Source organism: Armigeres subalbatus, chromosome 2 (assembly GCF_024139115.2).
Source record: "Armigeres subalbatus isolate Guangzhou_Male chromosome 2, GZ_Asu_2, whole genome shotgun sequence".
NCBI lineage: Eukaryota > Metazoa > Arthropoda > Insecta > Diptera > Culicidae > Armigeres > Armigeres subalbatus.
Genome location: NC_085140.1, coordinates 154911537 through 154934942, shown reverse-complemented (window position 1 = coordinate 154934942; position 23406 = coordinate 154911537). Strand labels below are relative to the sequence as shown.

Genomic DNA, 23406 nt, shown 5'->3' with positions numbered 1-23406 from the left:
TAGCGGCTGGGCCACCCCATTCATACAACCCAGTTCAATAATAGATAATACCCTAAAAGTAGGCAATTACCAAGGATTGGAACGCGCTGTATAGGGGATGCACGATGCATGAAAGAACTAAAATTTTCAATAGTTTAGCGTTGATAATCAATAGTTTCAATACCACTGGCAAATTGGTGGAAAGTTTACGAATAGATTGATATATAAATCATTAAAATCCATTGAAAGAAAAAGGACCTATTAATGTTACAAATCTTACATGATTTCGTGACGGTCTCCAGTTTTGAAATTCTCATTTGACACCCTGTATCAGAGTCTTCCCCTTAGACGTAGTTTACGTCAAAAATGTTGTCGAATTCCACGGGGCACCCCCCAGAATTGTGTCTTTGGGTGAGAAAATCAATCTCTGAAAATTTCAGCTCAATCGCTTGTTGCATAAGCTGGCGCATTTGATTTGAAGTTTGTATGGAGATTTCAACCAAAATGTATAGGAAAATACACCTCCGTCACTCATTCGATCTGGAAATTGGTTCTGATAGCTCGATTGACCTTAGAATTGCAAAAACGGCAGTTGGTATGTTACAGAACAATTTCACAGAACATTGCATGATGATTAAATGAACTTTTATATAATTTTCGGCTGATTTATTAGGAGCTGATTTGTGTATTTTTGGGTTTTTTGATCGAATCGCATCAGCCGAAACCTATATAAAAGTTTATTTAATCATCATACAATGTTCTGTGAAATTGTTCTGTAGCATACCAACTGCCGTTTTTGCAATTCTGAGGTCAATCGAGCAATCAGAACCAATTTCCAGATCGAATGAGTGACGGAGGTGTATTTTCCTATACATTTTGGCTGAAATCCCCATACAAACTTCAAATCAAATGCACCAGCTTATGCAACAAGCGATTGAGCTGAAATTTTCAGAGATTGATTTTCTCACCCAAAGACACAATCCTGGGGGGTGCCCCGTGGAATTAGACAACTTTTTGTTTCCTGGGCCAGTCTAGTGTGGATGCAGGTGGAAGCGCGTGGTACATCATAGGTTAGTGTCGCTAAGGCGGCCCTATTGCCTCGTAAAATCTTTAGATCATTTATTTCGGTCTAGGATGCTTTGGGATGAAACACATTTTCGGTTTTTTAGGTACGCAGTGTATTCATTGTACTTCTTGTTTGGACAAGATACATACTCATGCAATTGGCAGGCACAGAGAAGCTTTCAATTAATAACTGTGGAAATGGTAATAAGTTGAAAAGTAGCCCATGTTCCAGTTGGAATGAACAGCCATTGAAAAAAAGAAACATTCCGAGAAAGTTTGTTCTCTATGAAGCACATGCAACATCTTCCAAAAGCGCTTCACTGTGCTTTAGTTAGTTAGTTAGATAGATAGCTATAAAAGGCATTGACGTAGCATCGAAGTACAAAAAGCACGAACTTTTGAATTGTAATTAATGTTTCATTAATATTGTAACGCAAAACGATTTTTCTATTTCTTCAATTCATTTATTTATTTATTTGAGCAGTATTTCACGATGATAGGCGCATTTACCCTACATCGATCCATATATGGTACGGGTTGACCTATCCAGGTTTGAGATAAGAGGCATTAACAGACGCGTTCCATTCTGTTGTTTCTATCGGCAAACCAAATCAGTGCAATATCAAAGCTTGATTATTCTTATCACCGTTTTAAAACCTACCACCTAAACGGCATATCGAAATTCGCGCTCCGTCGCACGTAGGAGTAAATAAGCCAATTCTTGGCCAAAACTATTTTTTGCGGTTATTTGGGCCTGATATTCCTAGGACGAAGTTATAATTGCCAATTATGCAGGAAAATGCAATCGCGTTTTATGTGAAATCTCTTGCTCCCGCTTCGGGAACGATTCTAAAATGGCTATATTTCAGAAAGTAGCAAGAAACAGGGATTTTCTAACATTTACATAGGAAAAAAAAACATCTAACCTATTTCAACCCATCTACAAGATCCCACATCCTTGCGAACGCTCAAGAAGAGAAGGGATTGTTAGTTGGCCACTAACTTATAATAGAGGCAGCGAGTTCAACGATCCTTCACGAGAGGATTTGAGATTTCCAATATTTGAATTTGGATTGGATTTGGATTGGATTTGGATTGGATTTGGATTGGATTTGGATTGGATTTGGATTGGTTTTGGATTGGTTTTGGATTGGTTTTGGATTGGATTTGGATTGGATTTGGATTTGGATTGGATTTGGATTGGATTTGGATTGGATTTGGATTGGATTTGGATTGGATTTGGATTGGATTTGGATTGGATTTGGATTGGATTTGGATTGGATTTGGATTGGATTTGGATTGTATTTGGATTGGATTTGGATTGGATTTGGATTGGATTTGGATTGGATTTGGATTGGATTTGGATTGGATTTGGATTGGATTTGGATTGGATTTGGATTTGGATTGGGCCGAACTGATCATTTGACTCAATAGTTCATTAAGCTTATTGAATAAAAATATTTGAGCTTCCAAAACGTGTACATTGAGAATGGGCAGATTACCGCTCAGTTTCTGAGACGTGCAGACGTGTTTCCGATTGCGCTCTTGGAAAGTCAAGTGATCGAATACAGTGGTTAAAGTTCGATTCCGTCTGTGCCGCGTCGCGCGTTTTAGTGATCCGCGATGAGGCGAGATAATACTTTTCGTATTGACTATTCGAGTTTCCCGGTGAAGCCGTCTTTCGAAAAGGTTCACGTTTTGCCGCACGGTACTCGGCCTGAAGAAAGAAGAAGTGTTGAGACTACAGTGCCACATAGGTGAACAATGTGCGTTCGTCAAGGTTGACAACCTGGCGCTCGCACAACGAATAGTGCAAGAAAATGACGAGAAGCATGAAGTGGAGCAAAAAATACAAAAAATACAAGCTTCGCATCACCATGGAAGATGGATGTGTAGAGGTTAAAGTACACGGCCTGCCAGAAAACGTCCCCGAAGAAAAAATCGTGGAATTCTTGAGTGCGTTCGGTGAAGTGTTTTCGCTGTGAGAGCTAACATGGGGAGAAGGGTTCGAGTTCGTTGGGATACCGCTCGGCTACCGAATGCTAGTCCATCGAAACATAGATTCGTGGGTAACGATCGATGGACTACAGGCCTACATTGTTTACAAGGGACAGATCGTCTCTTGTAAATACTGCAAAGAGCAACCGCATACTGGCATATCGTGTGTCCAGAACAAAAAGCTGCTAGTCCAGAAGAGCTGTGCGAACGTGGCGAAGCAAACTGGGCCACGACAACCACCGAAGAAGGCGAACGGTGCAGAACCCCCGAGCGCCAAACCGGTCGGTCAGCATTCTGTCGCTCCACCACCAGCATTGTTGGAGGCTTTCCCCGAGCTGCCACAGCCGTCGTGTCAGACCGAACCGTCTGGCTCAATAAACCCAACTGCAAGCCAGCCGACTGCGCCCATTGCACGATGTCTCCCAACCCATTGCAAACACAAATCACGCGCAGCACATCGTCGTCGTTGCGCACACAACCATAGACCGCTGAAGTGGTCTTGGTAGACATATTCAAAAAGCCAGCAAATGCTTTGTGATCGAAAGACTGAACTGCCGGCAACGACACGGACGATTCGTCCACATCGACGAGAAGTAGCCGAAGCCGAGGACGTCCGCCCGGCAAGAAACAGCGATGCAACGACGGTGACGACGAGCAGGATGTGGACTTTCTTCCATAAATGGCTCTCACGTCTTACAACCTCGCATCCATCAACATCGGCACGATCACGAACCCCACAAAACTGAACGCACTCCGAACCTTCATAAGCAGCCAAAGCCTCGATATCGTGTGTCTGCAGGAAGTCGAGAACGAACAGCTTTCCTTGCCTGGCTTTGTCGTTTTCGCGAATGTAGACCACACGAGGAGAGGTACAGCTGTTGCAGTGAAGGAGCACATTCATGTCACTCACGTGGAGAAGAGCCTGGACAGCCGACTAATCGCGCTGCGAGTGCACAACACAACGATCTGCAACGTTTACGCTCCTCCCGGTACTGCACAGCGCGCTGCTAGAGAGGAGTTCTTCAATGGTACGCTTGCCTATTATCTCCGCCACCACACCGAGAACGTCATCGTAGCTGGCGATTTCAATGACGTGCTGCGTGCGTGCGATTCGTCCAGCCCGAACACCAGTCCGTCCCTCAAAACAGCTATACAGCAGCTGCAGCTACATGATGTATGGGAGAAGTTGTGTCCACGTGATGCAGGTTTTACCTATGTCTGTCGAAACGCGCGATCTCGACTCGATCGGATCTATGTCAGCCGTGGTCTTCGCGACAAACTGCAGTCGGCCTACACGCACGTCTGCTGTTTCACGGATCACAAGGCGCTAACGCTCAGACTTTGTCTTACCCCACTGGGACACGAGCCCGGGCGCGGTTTCTGGGCCCTTCGACCGCATCTTCTTACCGAAGAAAACGTTGCCGAGTTTCAGTATAAGTGGCAATATTGGACTCGTCAGTGCAGAAACTACGCGTCGTGTATGCAATGGTGGCTGTCGTACGCTAATCCAAAATCAAATCTTTTTTCAAGTGGAAATCTCGTGTCGTCTACGAGGAGTTCCACGATACGCATCAGCACCTCTATGCGCAACTACGGCTAGCGTACGACGGCTATTATCAGCAGCCACAAATGATCACCACCATCAACCGGCTGAAAGGGGAAATGTTGGCACTGCAGCGTAATTTCTCCCACATGTTTATGCGCATCAACGAGACGCACGTGGCCGGCGAGCCAATGTCGATCTTCCAGCTGGGGGAAAGACGACGGAAGAAAACAACGATCTTGCAGCTACAGTTGGGAGAAGACGAAATCATCGTCGAGCCTCAAGCGATCGAGGCAAATCTGTTTGATTTTTTCTCGAGCCTGTACTCAGAAGAAACAGCAGAAAACGACGGCAATGCCAACAACGGGGACGATTTTGCTTGCGAACGTGTTATCCCACCGGACGACCCACTGAACGAAGCGTGCATGGAGGAGATACAAACAGCAGAAATTCTGGCTGCTATCAGGGCGAGCGCACCCAAACGATCCCCCGGTGCCGACGGAATCCCACGAGAATTTTATCTCCGGATGTTCGATGTCATCCACCGTGAGTTGAACATGCTTATGAATGAATCACTCCACGGAAATCTTTCCATGCCTTCGTGGAGGGCGTCATCGTGTTAGTGAAGAAGAAGGGAGGCGACAACACAGCGCGAGCGTACCGGCCCATATCGCTGCTCAACAGCGATTATAAATTGCTCTCCCGCATCCTGAAAAACAGGATGGAACGCTTTATGCAACGTACACACCAGTCAAGCAGTTTGACGAACATTGACTCCGCCCCCAAGAAAACGCTTCGGTTGCTGCTTTGTTGGAACGTGTGTGAAGTTGTTCGAACAACCATTTGACAGTTGGCGGCTCGGTTGGAAAAAATTAAAACGGTTTGATTTTGGTTTGAGTTGTCGGGGGTGGAGTCAAGGTTCGCCGAACATGTTTGAGCATTTGTAGTGAAGTTGCATAAAACCCCATATATTTTTGATGGTTGATGCTCAAGTTAGCGCTCCGGTCGTTCGTGTGTGATATTGTTGGTCGAATAAATTGATTGTTCGTGCCACTGTTGGTAAAACTTGATGGATGTTGGAACAAACGAGAGGTGGAGTCAATGTTGGTCAAACTACTTGACCGTGTGTACGTTCCATTATGCAGGCCCACCGCGTCCTTAGCAACGGACAGAAATGCTCAAACGCAGAGCGAAACATCTTCCAGGCCACTCTCGCTTTGAAAGATCGGATCGCCAGTCTCCGTCATCACCGTCGCGCTGGTAAGCTCATCAGCTTCGATCTGGAGAACGCCTTCGATCGGGTGCGGCACTCGTTCCTTTTCGAAACCATGCGGTCGCTCGGGTTCAACGAGGAACTCATCTCTCTTCTCTCGAACATAGCCAGTCGGTCCACATCCCGGCTGCTTATCAATGGGCACCTCTCTCGATCGCACAGTCGGTGCGTCAAGGCGACCCGTTGTCCATGCATCTGTCCGTGCTCTATCTTCATTCACTGGTTTGTAGGCTCGAGCAAATATGTGGGGATGATCTGCTCGTTGCCTACGCCGACGACATCAGCGTCATCGTAACGTTACCGTGGCAGATCGAGGCGATGAGGGAAGTTTTTCGTCGTTTTGGTCTTGCCGCCGGCGCGAGACTGAATTTGCGCAAAACAGTTGCGGTAAATGTTGGGTTTTGCGAAGGGAATATGTTTGAAACCCAGTGGCTACAAACTACTCATGTAGTCAAAATTTTGGGTATTTCCTTCGCAAACTCAATACGCTTGATGACATCGATGAATTGGAACGCGATGGTGGGAAAGTTTGCGCAACAAATGTGGCTACAATCTTTGCGTAAGCTTACACTGCACCAGAAGGTAATCACGCTGAACACGTTCGGCACGTCGAAATTGTGGTATCTCTCTTCGGTGCTGCCTCCGCTTGGCGTGCATATAGCAAAAATCACATCGACGATGGGATCTTTCCTATGGAGAGGAATAGTCGCCCGCGTTCCCATTATGCAACTTGTTCGGAAGAAGGACCATGGTGGCTTAGGCTTACAAGTCCCAGCACTGAAAGCAAAGAGTCTTGCAATAAATAGACACATAACAGAGATCGATTCCATTCCTCACTATAAATCCTTTATTCTCCACGCAAATCCTCGCCCAGCAACTCCAATAGACAATCCCGACATCAAATCAATCCTTTCAAACTTATCCCACATTCCTCGCCAAATCTTACAAAACCCCTCCGCCGATCAAATCCACCAGCATTTCGTACTGCAAACTGAACTACCAAAGGTGGAACGCAACAGTCCGGCAGTTGACTGGCCACGCGCGTGGCGCAATATACGCATGAAAGAGCTATCATCAGCATAACGTACACAACTCTATCTTTTCGTGAACGGGAAAACCGAGCACCGTAAACTGCTACACGTGATGCAATTAGCAGCTGACGAGAACTGGCAGCACTGTGGCAACCCCGAAACACTTCAACACAAGTTTTCTTCCTGTGCTCGTGTCGGCCCGGCATGGACGGTCCTGCAGCAGAAGCTGGCGGAAGTAATGGATGGATGGAGACTTTACCAGGCATACGCTTTGCCAGGCATACGAAGAGCAGCTCGTGTACAAGTTCTAAAACTTCTATTTAATTACATCGGCTACGTTAATCTTTGTAATGGAAGAATTGATGTAAACGCTTTAGAGTTTGAACTAACTGTAGATTTTTGAATTCGAAACAACATTATAAAAACTAACATGAATTTGACAAAATAAACTGAATTTTAAACCACAAAAAAAAAAGAAGAAAAAATGGGCAGCTAACCCCAAGCTATATTCAATTCCCTGTACAATTTCGCAAGTTCTGGTCAATCACGGAGTGGCAACTACGAATTGTAGGGTCATAATGCTCATGCTCATTTCGCCGAACTGATCATACGGAATGTGAAAAGTGTGAAGTAATCGATGATATTTGAGAAGTGAGAAATAAGAAATGAGTATAGAGAGATGAGGGGTGGGATGTTAGAAGTAAGAAGTGAAAAGTGATATTTTTTCTGTTTTCTGTGAAAAATGAGAAGTGAGAAACAAGAAGTGAGAAATTATGAGGTCGAGAATTGAGAGGCCGTGAAATGAGTAGTGAAATGAGTGTGAAATGAGACGTAGGATTACGTCCCAGTAGCGTAGCCACTATTAAATGGACTGAAATTTTATTTATTTTTTGTGCAAAAGTTTATCAAAATCTGGAATGTGACTGTTATGCGAAGAAAAAGCAAGATGGGACAACACAGATTGGTTTTGATTTACAAATTTCTAGAACAAAGCCTATTATTTTATCAGTTTTTCTTGAAGATGAAGTAATTTTATGCTTATTTCTGGAAGAAAATCAAAATCGTCAATAATCGACATGGAGTCTTATGCTAATCGCGCAGAACAGCACTCAAGTGAAATTTCCACGCAATGCTTGAACTCTTGTTTGATTAGAAAGGCGCATAAGGCTTGCTGACGTTTAATCATCTTTCCCTCGCGAGTATAGTGCACGGAATCGTGAAAGAAAATCGGTTTTGTTCAGGATCAACATTTTATGAATAGAAAGGGTTAATTGTAAAAATGGCGTCGGTTGCGGTGCTACGACATCAGTGGCGATGCTTTTAATTTTAGTTTTGTTGGTGTTGGTGATTGGAATGGCGTATTATTTTAAATAAATAGATTCTTTCAGGACCATCATTTTACATAAGAAAAGGTTGAGCTACGACTACGAGCCATACGAGGAGGCTACGATAGAGCCATTGAAGAAGAAGAATCTAGTTTCAAACGATCTAGTTTTTTTTTAAATTGCAATGCATCGTCTGCCATTACGCATTTTTGTCCAAGGTACCCTTTGAGGTCCGCAAAGTTACCCCTAGGGATGCATGTACCCCAGGATGAGAACCGCTGTTCTAGAATATCAATGTCGCGGTATATTTATTTTCCTCTTTTTTTAGTACACTAGTTATCAGGATCAACTTCATGCTTAGGTTCACAAATTATTTGTTCTAACAGATTTTTAATACCGTCGTGCTTCTTTTGACGAATCGTGGACCTTTTTTTGACAAATCGGGGGCTACTTTCGACAATTAAAAACAATAATTATAACTTAAATTACTATCAAATTGCCATGGTGATTCGAGTATCTGGTTGATAGTTGGATGGCAACTTTCAATTCCAAATTGTACATCATTTTTGGGTATTTTTTCAGAAAATCAAAAATCTAAAGTAGCCTCCCAGATTATAAAGAACCCGCACGACGGTATCCAAGTTGAAATTAAAAGCAAAACATAAAAAAGGCTGTTAAATACAAGAATAGCTTGGTTACTGATTTGTTAAATTGAATTGCAAATTATTTTCTATCAAATGAGCGGTGTTGGCGCATCTACCCTACAACTCGTTCCATATATGGTACGGGTGTTGACCTATCCAGATTCAAGATAAGAGGCATAAATAGACGCCGGTAAAACAAATCAGTAGCATCAAACCTTGATTATTATTATCATCATTTTGAAACATGCTATCTGAAAACGTCATATCGAAGGTCGTGCTCCGTCGATTAACTGAATGATATTTTCTTATACTTGACGACATGACTTGAGAAAATTACTTTTAAATAGAAAATTGGAGAAAATCGTAGATGTATCGAGCAGACTATTGCGCATCGGCAATTCCCTTTGTAAGTTCAGCTTTACTGTACAATTCATTTGCAAGTTGCATTGTGAAATCTAGAGTGAGCATTAAGTGCTATGATGAAATTTTATCAAAATAAATCGCTTTGATTTTTTGTATGCGAATTCATTCTCAATTTGCTTTGAATACTTCGAAAAACATAGGTAATGATTTTCAGTTAGTAGTAACCAGTGTTCAACGAGTTCGTCTCACGCGTGAGCAAACTAATTTGTGATTTTTAAGATAAGCATCAAATTGAAGTGGTTCACGCAAAACTATTACATTACATATTGTCGCTCCAACAAAAAAAATGGCTTTTAATTTTTCGAGACAAATGTTTTTCGTAGGAGAAGAGGAATAGTTTTGGAAGGTTGACACCAATTCTTTGGAGAAAAAAAAATACCACTCTCAAAACATACGAAAAGTTTCTGTATCCGTCTAATATACTTCTACTGGCGGACTCATACTCGCCACCGAGTTTGTTCTTTAGAGAAGTTGTAGGTAGCACGCGCTGATGAAACCGAACCGAACTTATCCAGCTTTTTACTCTACCCATAAATCTGGTAAAGGGGTGATTCAACTATGACATGTGCTATGTACATTTTTATGTCAACATCATAGTAGCCTCAGCTTCTGAATTTTATTTTGCAACCTGTCAGAATACCTTCAATACATTTTTGAAATCACTGTAAGAGAATACTAAATAACAATTCTTTATTTCAGATTTGCTGAAGTCACTCCATGGTGTACACTGAAGTATACATGTATGTTTCATGGGTGTTTGTCCCATTAACTTTAAATTCGGATCAGTTGATCGGTGACGTGAAGAGCCCTCCTAATACCAAAAACTCAGGGTTTTCTGTGGTTATACGTCATCAAACGATACAGTCTGTAATAGCGAAGAACTATATCTCACGAGCTACAGCTTTAGGTATCTGCAAAATTTTCATCTTTTATAATAATAAAAACCAGATGGGAGCTCCATCATTTTTTGACCATAGATGAAATCAATGTAATGTCACAGTGGATGCTGGAAAACTTGTTCAAAACTTGATTTGGCCTTTTCCTATGAATTCTATGCATGAATTATCAAGTCCCCCCAAAACGAAATTTTTTTGTGTGGAAGGTTTCTAAAATTCAAATGGGCCGTAACACATTAACAGACCCCTTTGCACCCTCTGAAAAATCTTTATATATAAAAATATTGAATATCTGCTAATTTCATTCTATTGAGAGTTTGCACGATTTTAATGAGCTGCAATAGACTAAATATCGCCGTACGTTTCATTTTCCTGACGTTAAATTCTTCACATTAGAGAATAGAATCTGAATTTAGGATATCTGCATTAATTCCCTCGAAGAATCAGCAATCAGCAACTTTCAATATAGTTAAACAAATGGGAAAATGTGTAGATAAATTGAAATACAGTGTTGACCCGATTTTGTCACTCTCCGATTTTGTCTACCCCCGATTTTATCACGTTTTCGACCCGATTTTGTCACCCCAAAAATTGTTGTCATTCTTTTTATTTTCGTAAATAATACCACAAACAACATTGATTTTCATGAAATACCTTTCATCGCCTGTAGTTTATTACGAACGACTTCTGAGTACCTGGGAAATATTCTATGAGCAATTTCGACAAGAAATAACGGGTACCATTCACGCATTTGGCCTTTCCAAGGCATAAAACGATTCATATTTGTGGAATGAATGAAAAAATTGGAAATATTTTTTTTCCAATTTTGTCACATACCCTGTTTTATCACCCCAAAATTCACCAGGGAGGTGATAAAATTGAGATATTACTGTATTGGATTATGAAAACTTCTCATATAAAACCTTGTTGTTATTTAATATGCGTTGTCATGCAAGTTGTTATGTAAATTGTAAACAATATTTTTGGAACTTCTACTTGAGTCTACTTTGATCCAATTATAAAAATTATAGTGTACAAGGTAAATGTCAAAAGGGGTGATTCAAATTTTATAGCAAGGCCTGCTTAAGAAGCTGGATAGAAGGCTCGGAGACCCATAGTGCTTATATACCAATCGACTTAGCTCGACGAATTGAGGTGATGTCTGTATGTGTGTATGTATGTGTTTGTGTATGGGTACAAAAAATATGAAACGAACTTTTTGTACTTAGCATTATCCGATTGCGTTCCAGAGTTATTTTAAAAAACATTGTTTTTTTTCTCCAGTTTTCACAAAAAATTTCAAAAAAAAAATCTTTTTCAAAAACTTCTGCAATGAATTCAAATGAACGCAAATAAAAGTGAATTGATGGAAATAACTGAATCTATCTCCCTAAAGTGCAATTTTGACCTCTCTTATGTGCTTTTCTTGTTACATTTTACAATACACGAGAAAGGCATCATCACCGCTAGGTGGATTATTTTGGGTTTTTAGGCAAACATTTCGATTTTCAGGCTCATTAATGTGGTTGAATGTCCGTTAGTTAGTTTGGTATTTTGTATCCACTTGGACCTTAAGAATTTGTCTGAGAGTGATTGGATTGGATACCTGAGAGTGATTGGATTGGATTTGATATTGGTATAATAAAAAAATGTAATAAATTAAAAAAAAAAAACTCCAAGGATTTGTTAGAGAATGTTTTGAAAATCCTCAAAATTATCCGAATTTTATTTTGTTGCCTCTTGCAGATTTTATGTTGTTTTTGTAGAAATTTAATGTAGATACCACTAAGAAAGTCAATTGGCGTCATAAGATAATTTGATTAAACGATTTTTTAAATCTAACATTGGTTGTTTTTAACAAACCATAAAATTTTCAGACATAGATATTTTTACTTCTCCTTTCTAAAAACAAAAAATGAGCAGAGCAGTATTTTCCTCTGCAATAGACATGTATTGACATGTTCATTAGTTTTGCATTTATTTAGCGAAGTTCGAGCTAAGTCGCATGGATTGGGATTCACGTTGGAATCAAGGATTCACGCGTATTATGATACAAGTCGCGCGAAAATGATTCAGTGTAAGTTTTAGTTGGTGCGAATTCCGTGTGGAAATTTTGTAGACCTCCACAAAAAATCTGCAAATTTAAATTTAAAGGCTTTAATAGGTAAGGAAGGAGCGCCCAACTGCATTCAAATATAACATCTATCACAGTGGCGGCGGAAAAGCAGAACATGGAGTTGGTTTCATAGTGTAGGCAAGCAGATGAAGCGAGTGATGCAGTGGTAACCCATTAGCGAACGAATCTGTGTGTGTAGGATACGGGGCAAATTCTTCAATTACAGCCCAATCAACGTTTACGCACCGACAAACGATAAATCCGACGACGTGAAGGACACGTTTTATAAATGTCTTCCCGGGCAGAAGCCATGAGCAGAATAGCAAAACATGATATGGACTTGATTGATATAAGAGATAAAAGAACAGGCAACAATATCAAAAATTTGCTCCGAAGTATCATTTAAATATCAAGATTTGCTATGCATAAAAACAAACTAATGGCACATGATATTGATCACTTATTACAAATAGCATAACTTTATCTCCTCATGATATTTTAGTGCAAAGTATTGATATTGTTGTCTGTTATTATTGAGCTATTTTCGTCTACTCGGGTTTGTAACGCTCGCTTTTCCAACCAAACTGAAAGAGCATTTCATTACTCAATCCCCGAAATGCTAGAATACTATGTAGCCTCTTTAAAAACCAGCAAACGACTTATGCGCCACTCCCAAGGGAGGTCGAAGATATTTCAGGGATGCCCGGCCTGAAACTCCAAATCTGCGGGAGAGTCTATCGAAACTACTTCATACCAAAGCAAGGGATAACTAAAGAAGAAAATCACTCAAAATCGCATATCAAAACTTTTATTCTTCTTCTTCTTCTTTAAAGGCTCTACTTTCCAACTGGAACTTGTCCTGCTTTTCAAATTAGTATTCTATTAGCATTTCCTCAGTTATTAATTGAAAGCTTTTCTATGCCCGCCATTACATAAGTATGTATCTTGTGTGACAAGTACAAGGATACACTATGCCCAGGGAGTCGAGAAAGTTTCCAATCCGAAAACATCCTAGACCGGACCGAGAATCGAACTCGCCATCTCCGGAAAAGCAATCCTACGCCTTTGCTCACAAAGCTACTGGAGACCCCCCTGAAAACATGAAAACATTTCAGGGTCCTTGATTCGTTCCAATTTACCGGCGGGTGGTGGGCGGTAAGCCAATCCCAAAAGGCACTCTCTCAACTTGTGTCGTGGTGAAGCAGGGATTACCAATGCAATGCACCGTACGACCACTTGGCTTCACAAAAAGAAACGGCTTTTCGCTTTGCCGAAAACCGCTTGCACTTCAGGCTCGATCTCAAGTTCAGGGGAACCTTTTTCCCAAACCAGCACCCACGCTAATGGGTTATGTGGGGCAACTTTATAACGAGTCTCAGATAATGAAAAAGCTTCTCATAACCGAACTAGCTATATATATTCGCTCTAGTTTTAAATCAAAGTCCACTAACTAGAGCTAACCGAAAACTTGTTAAACATTTAATATCCAAAAATCAAAACGATCCGACACAATGGAGCACTCTAATAAAAGTGATTCGATTTCGCTAGGCTCTATCCGGCCAGGTCCAAATACTTTGAATAAGCTCATCGAATATAATTGTGAAACTACCTTGAGCAATTGTTATCTACCTTGAGCGAGTTAATAGCATCGGTTTTCTAGTAGGTATAGGGAAAATTTGAATATTTTCGATTTGCTCGTCTACACATTTTTCGTTAAATTCGTGCTGTTTAGGATGGGATGGTATTGGTATTAAGTTTAAGATCACTCCTGACAGAATCCAAGTTTCAAAGTGCTCGCGTTTCAGGGGGCACACCACTCGATACGGAAGCAACGCACAACTGTCATTTTTTTTCACGCATGCTGCAAAGCTGAATCAACAAAAATGACAGTTGTCCGCCGCCTCCGTATCGAGTGGTGTGCCCCCGAAAACGCGAGCACTTTGAAACTTGGATTCTGTCAGGAGTGACCTTAAGTGGTTAGAGTCGCTTGCAAAATAAATAGTGGAAATTGCAATCGGAGACGCTAACGCTCACGTTGGTAGAGAGGACTATTTCAGTCCCATAATCGGTAGGGTGAGCCTTCACTCCGCTACCAATGAGAACGACCTATGGCTAGTAAATTTCGCTGCTATCAGAGGGATGGCCATCAGTAGCACCTACTTTGCACGAAAGAACATCCGAAAGTACCCCTGGAGACACCCAAAAGGTGAAACTTGCAATCAGATAGATCATGTTCTATGGGCGTGGATGGGCACCATTTGACTCTGATCACTACCTCGTTGTCAGTAAAATTCGATCACGATTGTCAACTGTATCGAACGAAAGATCACAACGAACGATGCGTTACAATATACAGCGATTGTCGGCGGAAGGAGTATCGCCAGAAGCTCGACGAACGTATAAGTGCAATCAACGATAGCGACAACATCAACGATCTATGGGAGTCGATCCATTAGCACAATAGCACGAGAAGTGGTAGGCACTGCACAGAGGCGATTCAAGACGGGTTGGTTCGATGTGGAGTGTCAGAGATGGACAGACGAGAAGAACGTTGCCAGAAGCCAGATGTTGGTATCGGTTAACCGATCGAATAGAGATCGGTACAAGGAAGCAAGAGCAGCCGAAAAAGAAGTCACCGCAGGAAGAAAAAGGAGTATGAACAAGTGATTCGCGAGGCGCAGGAAAAAATGGAGCAGAATGATATGCGGAGGTTTTAAGAGAGGTTGACATGAAGATTCGCTTTACCATAGCTTTATAAGCTTGTAGTCTGAATAGGCTCTCAAAAAAGTGTCAGCTACATTCTCAATATTTTTGAAGATACTGTAAATTTTATTCCGATTTTGGAACGCATGTAACTCAAATGATTAGTTAGATTAGTTTCACTTTTTTGCAATGAAATTGCCTTAGCATCATTCCATAAATTAGTATGTACAAGATACAGCGATGATCCGATTTTTAACATGTTCAAATTTTGTGTGCCACTAATTTTGTATACATTCGATTTTATGACAGTTTTGATATGATTTCTCCACGATCCAATTTTGCAACCTTTATTTGTACAGAAATAATACTGAAAACAAATAATGATTTTTATTGACTGTTGCTTATAATGAATTAGAATTTGGAAGTTTTAATAAGAAGAAGAATTAATCCACATTGTTCGGATGTCTGTATGACAATGATGAACTAGCACCGAATATACATTTTCTATCGCAAAGACATTAATTATATTTGTGCAGTTTTGACCTCTTATAAGAACTTTTCTCCATGCATTTTATAATGAACGAGAAAGACAACATCACCGCTAGATGGATCAATCTGTTTTTTTCAAACATCACACTAAGTTGTACCAACCGAGCCTGAACGATTTCAATTATTTTGCATCAAAGAACTACTTTGTACCAGCACAATCTAAAAAAGCTGTGATTTTGGCGAACGTAATGAATGTAATGGTTTGAAAACATTCATTACGATTTGCTCAATCAAACGCCATTTTATTCAATTTGTAACTGAAACACCACCAGCAAGCAATGTGGGATTCGGCAAGGTGGGTCGCACATCCTAAAAGTTTGGGAGCCTCGTTATATGGTAATTATTCATTATTTTTATCTTTCAATTTGGTGAAAGGCTGACGATGCCAAAAAAGGCATTTTCCCCTATACAACAACGGCGAAACATATGTCTAAACATATGTCTATTGTGAATGACTGCATCCACTCGTTTATTGACCTTATCATTCACGTTTTGTTTTGGTTGGCCTTCTCGTTCGATACAATACGTATTTTATAGTCTTCGCGAACACTGATAACGCAATAAAACCTATCACAACAAGAGGGATAACGACGTCGAATGAATACTTCACAAACCACCCCAACCGGACTGCACTGGATTGCAAAATCTGTGTGTGCGGATGCCGGAGCACCCATTCCACCCACCAGACAGCTCGCTCCAACGGTAGTTCCTTCTGATCACGGAAAAGCTTTGAAAATTTTAGCATATTCTCGCGATAGCTGTAATAAAAGACAAATTAAAACGTTATGCAATTCGAATGAAGCTTCTTCCGCTTACCGACTGTCTGTCATCAGCTCCCTGATGGCGTCAACGAGCTCGCCGCTCTTCACATTCTTTATGGTCATCCTCTTTCCAACACCTTGACCGACACAATAATTGATGTTTTGATGCTGGTCGGCGAATACTGGAAAACCGATAATTGGCACACCATTCCAAATCGCTTCCTGCGTGCTGAGAAGCCCGCTATGCGTGATGAACAGTTTGAGATTAGGATGGGCTAGCAAATCGTTCTGTGGCATCCACTTTCTAATGTAAACGTTCTTAGGAACTGCGATTGGCATCGTGTCTGATTCAAACTTCCAAAGAAATTGATACTCTGGGAATTGTCCCATTGCGTTGAGGATTTCGATAATTCTTTCATCTCCAAGTAAATCGCTTCGCACGTTGGTACCAAGTGAGAACAAAATAACTCCGTTTTTGGCATTTTCTACCACTTTCTTTAAATCGGCAGGGAGTTCCTTGGGTTTGGCAATCTGCAATCCACCTACCGAAATGACGTTTGGCATCGATGGCTCCGTATATTGAATTATTGGATTTGAGTTCAACAGGATAAGACGCGTTTCCTTCTCAAGGTCTCCTACATAGGGGATATCTGGAATTAATTTGCGCACTACTTTATCTATTCTTGGGGTCAAATCGTATATTTTCAACAGTTCTTCCCAATGATTGTACAGGAAGTTTTTAAATCGTTGGCAATAACTCATGGCCTGAGGAGTGTTGAACTCATGATTTGGAACAGATCCTGAATATGAATAAGCACCGGACATCGGAGTTGTCGTGGTCAGTCCGTGAAAGGCAGTCACTCCAATCATCGGAGGATTTCCAAATTTATGTTGTGCAATAGCCGATAGACACGGACCGTTCAGATAATCACTTATAATCAAATCAAACTTGAATTCTTTCGGATACTTCATCAATTGCTGAAATCCCTTAGACTTCAAAGTAAGCTCGCAACCGACCACTGTGAATTCGTTGAACATGGCCAGCACCGAGAAAGGGTTCAGTTTATCGAATTCGAAAAAATCCATTTCCAAATTATCAGGAGTATCCTCGTGAATACCTTCGTATACACCTTCCAATTTAATATATGTTACATTCTGAGCTGGACTGTCTTCAGTATCAACACTCCACGCCGTCACATTATGACCTTTGGCAGCTAGTCCGTTTATCAACGCTTTGTGCCTGGAAGAAAAATATTCAATCAGCACTATTTGTAAATTAGTTCAACCTTCAAAATGCTTACCAAATGAAATGACTCGGTGATGGTACTCCATCTATATATAAAATATTCGCCGCCTGAGTGAGATGACAAATCACTATTAGCAATAAACATACAACACCGTTCATATTGTCGACTACTGCGAAGTTCACGGCGCAACGGTGAAACGTTTACTGATCGTAATTTTGGGATTGTGAATCTTTTTGTCTGGAACAGTAGACAACATACAGCTGATAAGTGATTTCAGGTCTCCAGTTAGTCAAAGCGAGCGAAGGCGTAGTATTGCGAATCTGAAGAAAGCGAGTGCGATTCAAGACCGTTCCATGATCCTTTTGGGTGTTCAAAATTATGAAACTGCAATCAATATGTTTCCCGAATAATATTATACAATGGCAAACATATAGAGGTTTTCTCGTTTAATATCTGTTACACATTTGAAAGGCAATCAGAGTCCGAATAAGATCGTAGTGCAGTAATGAAGAGGTATCTTATCAAGTGATTGAAATTTTATCAGTTGTGAATGGATTGATTCAAGAATATGAAATCTCAGGAAGTTATACATATTAGTGTTTTATTTTATTCAAGATTAAATAAAAATGGAATCCGAAAATACACGTTAAGCTCTTTTTAGTGGAATGTATTCAACCGTTTAAAACGAGTTTAGTACTTTCCATTAATTTCCACAACGTTTGCCGATACGTATTTCGACCTCAACTGTGAGGTCGTCTTCAGTGTCTCATTCTTAGAACCAGCCGGAATATTCCGTTTTTTGCAACACTTACAAGTAGCAATATGTTGCTTGCAAGTCGTACCGCAGTGCTTGTATGAAAGCCGTTTGAATTGAAACTTACTTACTTATGGATCCTATACACCTCCGGTGGTGCAAAGGGCCGACTTGAAAGATCTCAATCCTGAGCGTTGTCCAGCTATCGCTTTAACCTGTTGGCAGGTTAGATTTCGGTCGACTTCTTTTATTTCTTTATTAAGGTTTCGCCGCCATGAGCCTCTGGGTCTGCCTCTGCTGCGATGTCCCGCTGGGTTCCAGTCCAATGCTTGTTTACAGATGTCGTTTCCGCCCCTACGTAGAGTGTGGCCGACTCAACCCCACGTCCGATCCCGAATTTCTGTTGCTATCAGCCTCTGGTGACCTGGTCGATCTTGGTACCGCCGTCTGACGCCATTTGGCTACCAAGATATTGGAAGCTTTCGACATTCTCCACTGATTGTCCGACTACTGTGAAACTGGAAGGGGTCACCGTGTTTACATCCAACGATTTGGTTTGAATTGAAACCATCAAACATTTAATGCCAAGTGAGAAAATCTGTGTTTCTCAAAATCCAGTTTGTGAAAAATGAGCAAGAAAATGAAATAATTTTCTTATTCCGAGAAAACGGGATTAGAATTTGGATGATTTGTGCAGTTGATAAGATTATGGTCATTGGGGGAAACGGGGGAAACGAAGTTGAATCGCGGCATAAGTGCGCTGGCCAGGCTGAAAACTGCAATATGATCTAATAAATAATGACAAGTAATGACGATATATCAAATTTTGGAATTTAGGAATTTAAAATTCAGGATTTAATCGAGAAAAAAAAGTTATAATTTGAAAATCAACAGATTGGAAGCCGTTCGATAGGGTACGAACAAGTATGAAGCGACAGGATGTGAATGGGAGGCATAGATACCATCTATTGAATAGCATACAATCGAGGCGTGAATCCTCTTGCCGAATTTAAGAACTAAGGAGCTTTGAGATTTGAGAATTGAGGAATTCAGGTATGTAGAAACTTGAGAATTCACGATTTATACATTTGGAAACTTCGAAATTTAGCAATTTATGAAATTAGGTGTTTAGGAATTTATGAATGTGGTAGTTCAGGTATTTATGAATTTGGGAACTTGTGAGATTAGGATTTTAGGAATTTGGGAATTCAGGAATCCTCGTTGAATAACTTCTAGAGTTTTTCCAGAAACCCATCGTGGAGATCCTCCAGAATGCCATTCAGGAGAATCCCACAGAAATTACTTATACGAGTTCTTCCTGGAGTTCAATCAGGAATTCCTCCTGGATTTCAACATAGATTCCTACCGCAGTTCCTCTTCAGCCAGAACTTCTCCAGTTATTCCTTCTTTGGTTCCATCAGAAAATACTTCTCAAACCCTTAAGAAATGTCTCCTGAAACTCTTCTAGGAATCCATCCTGAAGCTCCACAAGCATATCTTTTTTGATTTCCTGCTGAAATTGCTCTGGGAATTTTTCAAATTTAAAATATCACTGCCGAATGATTTTTTCTCACACTTTTCTCTCCTAAAAGTTGTAGCCGACGTGAGTTAATATAAGAATTGCTGGAAGAAGAATTTCTGAAGGAGCCCCAGGTAGAATTCCTGAAGAAATTCCAACAAAAAATCCTAAAAGAACTTCACCAAGAAACCATGAAAAAGCTCCTGAAAATAATAGGAGAAATATTTGGAAGAACTACAGAAGGATTTACAGGAGTAATACCAGCTCCAAGAAGATTTTTTGGAGAAACTCCAGGTAAGAACCCAGGAATTCATTTTGAATTTCCCAAGGAATTCATTCTGAATTTCCCCAGGAATTCAATCTGAATTTCCCCAGGAATTCATTCAGAATTTCCTCAGGAATTCATTCTGAATTTGCCCAGAAATTCATTCTGAATTTCTCCAGGAATTCATTCTGAATTTCTTCTGGAATTCATTCTGAATTTCTTCTGGAATTCATTCTGAATTTCTCCTGGAATTCATTCTGAATTTCTTCTGGAATTCATTCTGAATTTCCCCAGGAATTCATTCTGAATTTCCCCAGGAATTCATTCTGAATTTCCCCAGGAATTCATTCTGAATTTCCCCAGAAATTCATTCTGAATTTCCCCAGGAATTCTTTCTGAATTTTCCCAGGAATTTTTTCTGCATTTCCCCAGGAATTCATTCTGAATTTCCCCAGAAATTCATTCTGAATTTCCCAAGGAATTCATTCTGAATTTCCCAAAGAATTAATTTTTTATTTCCCCAAGAATTAATTCTGAATTTCTCCAATAATTCATGCTGAGCTCCCACAGGAATCCATCCTGTATTCAGCCAGAAATTCAATACCTCCAGGAATTCATTCTGAATTCCTCAGGAAAATCATCCTGAATTCTTCAAGGAATTTATCCTAAATTCTTCATGGCATTCATCCTGAATTCTTGAAGGAATTCATCCTAAATTCTTCAAGGAATTCAAGATGCATTTCACGGCAAAACTATATTATTTAGAAAAAAACTGTTGTTCTACAAAATTGTTCGAAATAGTAAGGCCATCATTATGGTGCTGCCAAAAAATAGGGTGGCCCATGATATAAAAAAATTGATTTTTTTTTTAATTTCTCGGAATCCTGACATGTTATGTTCTACAAAGTTGTAACGTAGCTTATTCCAATAAATTTGGCTAAAAAAGCTTTTTCTGTAGCTCTAAGTTGACTGATTTAGAGCAATTTTACCTAATTAGATTAGGGTGTACCTCAAACAACAATATTTTTGATCTACTTCGGGTGACTTTTAGAGCTCAAAAAATGCAACTTTTGTTGGGTAAATATGCTCAATATCTTTTTCCGATCAAAAGTTATACAGTCGCCTCTCCAAATCTCGATATTGAAGGGACCATGCTATGAAAAACGACAACAAAACAAAAGTCATTTTTTGTTGTTGATGTGTTTGTTATTGTCCAAAGATGGTCTAGTAGCCTAAAAATTTGAACATATCGACATAAGGAGAGTGAATCCAGAGCAAAATATGTTCAGAACACATCGAGATAGGGAGGTTATCAAGATGTAGAATGCCCAAATGTATGTATATTGAAGGGACTGGGGAAATCATCGACATAGGGAGAGATATCGAGATAAAAAACATCGAGATGTAGAGAGTCGACTGTAATCGTTTTTCTATCAAAATTAAGGTATACTGGGGGAAGTGGAAAAAGGGGGTAAGTGTAAAAATCGACTCGAAAAATTGGAATTGTACATACTTTACAGTTTTTACCACCTCATGGCATCATGCAATGTTATACTTTGATGCTCACACTAATACTATGTTGAAATTTGTATAACACATACACTAACACGGTTAACGCTTGAACTGTAATTTTAGGTTTCGCAAAAAATTGATATTTGCATTCATAAAATTAATTCTTATTTGCACCAATTGTTCTTTTTTCTAGTGAATTTATATCACAGGTGACCATAACAATACAATTGAACTAATCCCATTCAATTGGTAGTGGTTTGTACCAAGAAAGCACATAATTCAAAGATTTTACACTTACCCCAGGTATCAAACACTGCGGGGGAAGTGGATAATGTTCTAATTACGCATTTTTTTCTTCCCTCCAGGGTTTATTTCGATAGCTGTGAATCTTAATATGTTCCTTCTTGTTATCATTGGGATTCCAGTGGTGATTGGACTCATCTAAATGAGAAAATGCCTGATTAATCCACCTATCGGTACTGATGCCTTTCACATGTTTTCCATATGAAAAAATATATAAGAAAGTTAAAAATAGCACTGAAAGGTAAATATATTCTATAATTCACATTAATTTTTATTCCTTCTAACAAGTTTCGCCGTTGAATGTAATTTTTTTGCGAACAAATCGGTTAAGGACAAGTGCTTAATAATAGCTGCTAATGTTGTACGTGCTTTGCGCACACACATACATACAAATACGCACATACCGACATCATCCCAATTCGTTAAACTAAGTTGATTAGTTTATAACCCTGTAAGTCCCATTTTTCCTTTAAAATGTTCGGGGGGGGCGAACATATAGACTTCCCGTACACTTAGTGTCCGAGAAGGCAAAACCAGCCCTCCCCTAGCTATTACGAGAATTCCTTGAGGATCTTTTCCGTTAAGGTAATGAAATTATTCCACAAAAGATACTCAGAGCAATTATGGTATTGATATTAGTTATATGTAACTACTCATCACTATTGAAGGTCAAGGTAACATGGGTTTTCCACTTACCCCATCCCACTAGGGTAAGTGGAAAAACAACTCCTAATTTTAAAATCTATTTCCATAAATTTCAAGCGACCAAAATGGTATGAATTACCGCACAGCTGGTGCAAAATTGACTGTTTTTGATAATGCATTTTGATTAAACGCATTTAAATCATTTAAACTGGTTTTACACTAATTCGAACCTGGGTGGTGCGAATAGAATCGATTTGGTTGTCAAACTGAAGCCAAACTTTTCTATTGTGCCGGAGCCAAACATTGAAGATTGTGGTTATGTTCGTTTCTGATCTTATATTGAGAAGTATTGTTATTATTTGTGGAAAAAATAAAAATAAACTTTGTTTGAGTTTTGTATTTTTTGTAACAAATATTTCCACATTATATTTCGAGTGGAAAATTAATAGGAATGGTAATAAAAAGCACTTGTGTCGAAATTTCACGAGATTCAGCAGCTGATTGGAGCAGGAATGTATGTAAACAATCGTAAAGTCATGTAGAGTCTAGAGCATTTGTGCGCTCTCATGCAGCATGGAAAGAGAAATTCGAAGAGCGGGAAATGTTTGACAGTCAAGTAACTGCAATATAATTTTGTTTATGGTAGTGATTTCAAAATATCCCGCTACTCGCTTGAGTGTAGAAAAGCGGCTCTATCCGCAGCACCCAGATTCGAACATGCACTATCGATTTTTCCTTTTCCACTTCCCCCAGTGTACCTTACATTTTTTTTTCAAATGCTGATATCTCCGGTTAGGGCACACCAAAAAAATATGTTTACACGGCATTTGAAAAAGCAATTCATATTCTTTATCA

General features: G+C 39.9%; 1 protein-coding gene across 1 annotated transcript; it reads right to left on the bottom strand.

The window, feature by feature from the left end:
- Nucleotides 1–15982: 15982 nt before the first annotated feature.
- On the bottom strand, nucleotides 15983–17808 carry LOC134215337 (UDP-glucosyltransferase 2-like). The gene is made up of 3 exons (XM_062694551.1): nucleotides 17608–17808; nucleotides 16362–17546; nucleotides 15983–16303 (listed from the first exon to the last, which is right to left on the bottom strand). The coding sequence occupies exons 1-3, from the start codon at nucleotides 17709–17711 to the stop codon at nucleotides 16027–16029; spliced, it is 1566 nt and encodes a 521-aa protein (XP_062550535.1). The 5' UTR covers nucleotides 17712–17808; the 3' UTR covers nucleotides 15983–16026.
- Between the last annotated feature and the right edge of the window lie 5598 nt (nucleotides 17809–23406).

What these genes read in the sequence shown, in the direction of transcription:
- LOC134215337 (XM_062694551.1), bottom strand. Translation starts at nt 17,711, where the DNA reads ATGAACGGTGTTGTATGTTTATTGCTAATAGTGATTTGTCATCTCACT. An exon ending in TCACCGAGTCATTTCATTTG is followed by an intron (nt 17,547 to 17,607) that starts GTAAGCATTTTG and finishes TTTTTCTTCCAG; the next exon opens with GCACAAAGCGTTGATAAACG. An exon ending in GAGCTGATGACAGACAGTCG is followed by an intron (nt 16,304 to 16,361) that starts GTAAGCGGAAGA and finishes CTTTTATTACAG; the next exon opens with CTATCGCGAGAATATGCTAA.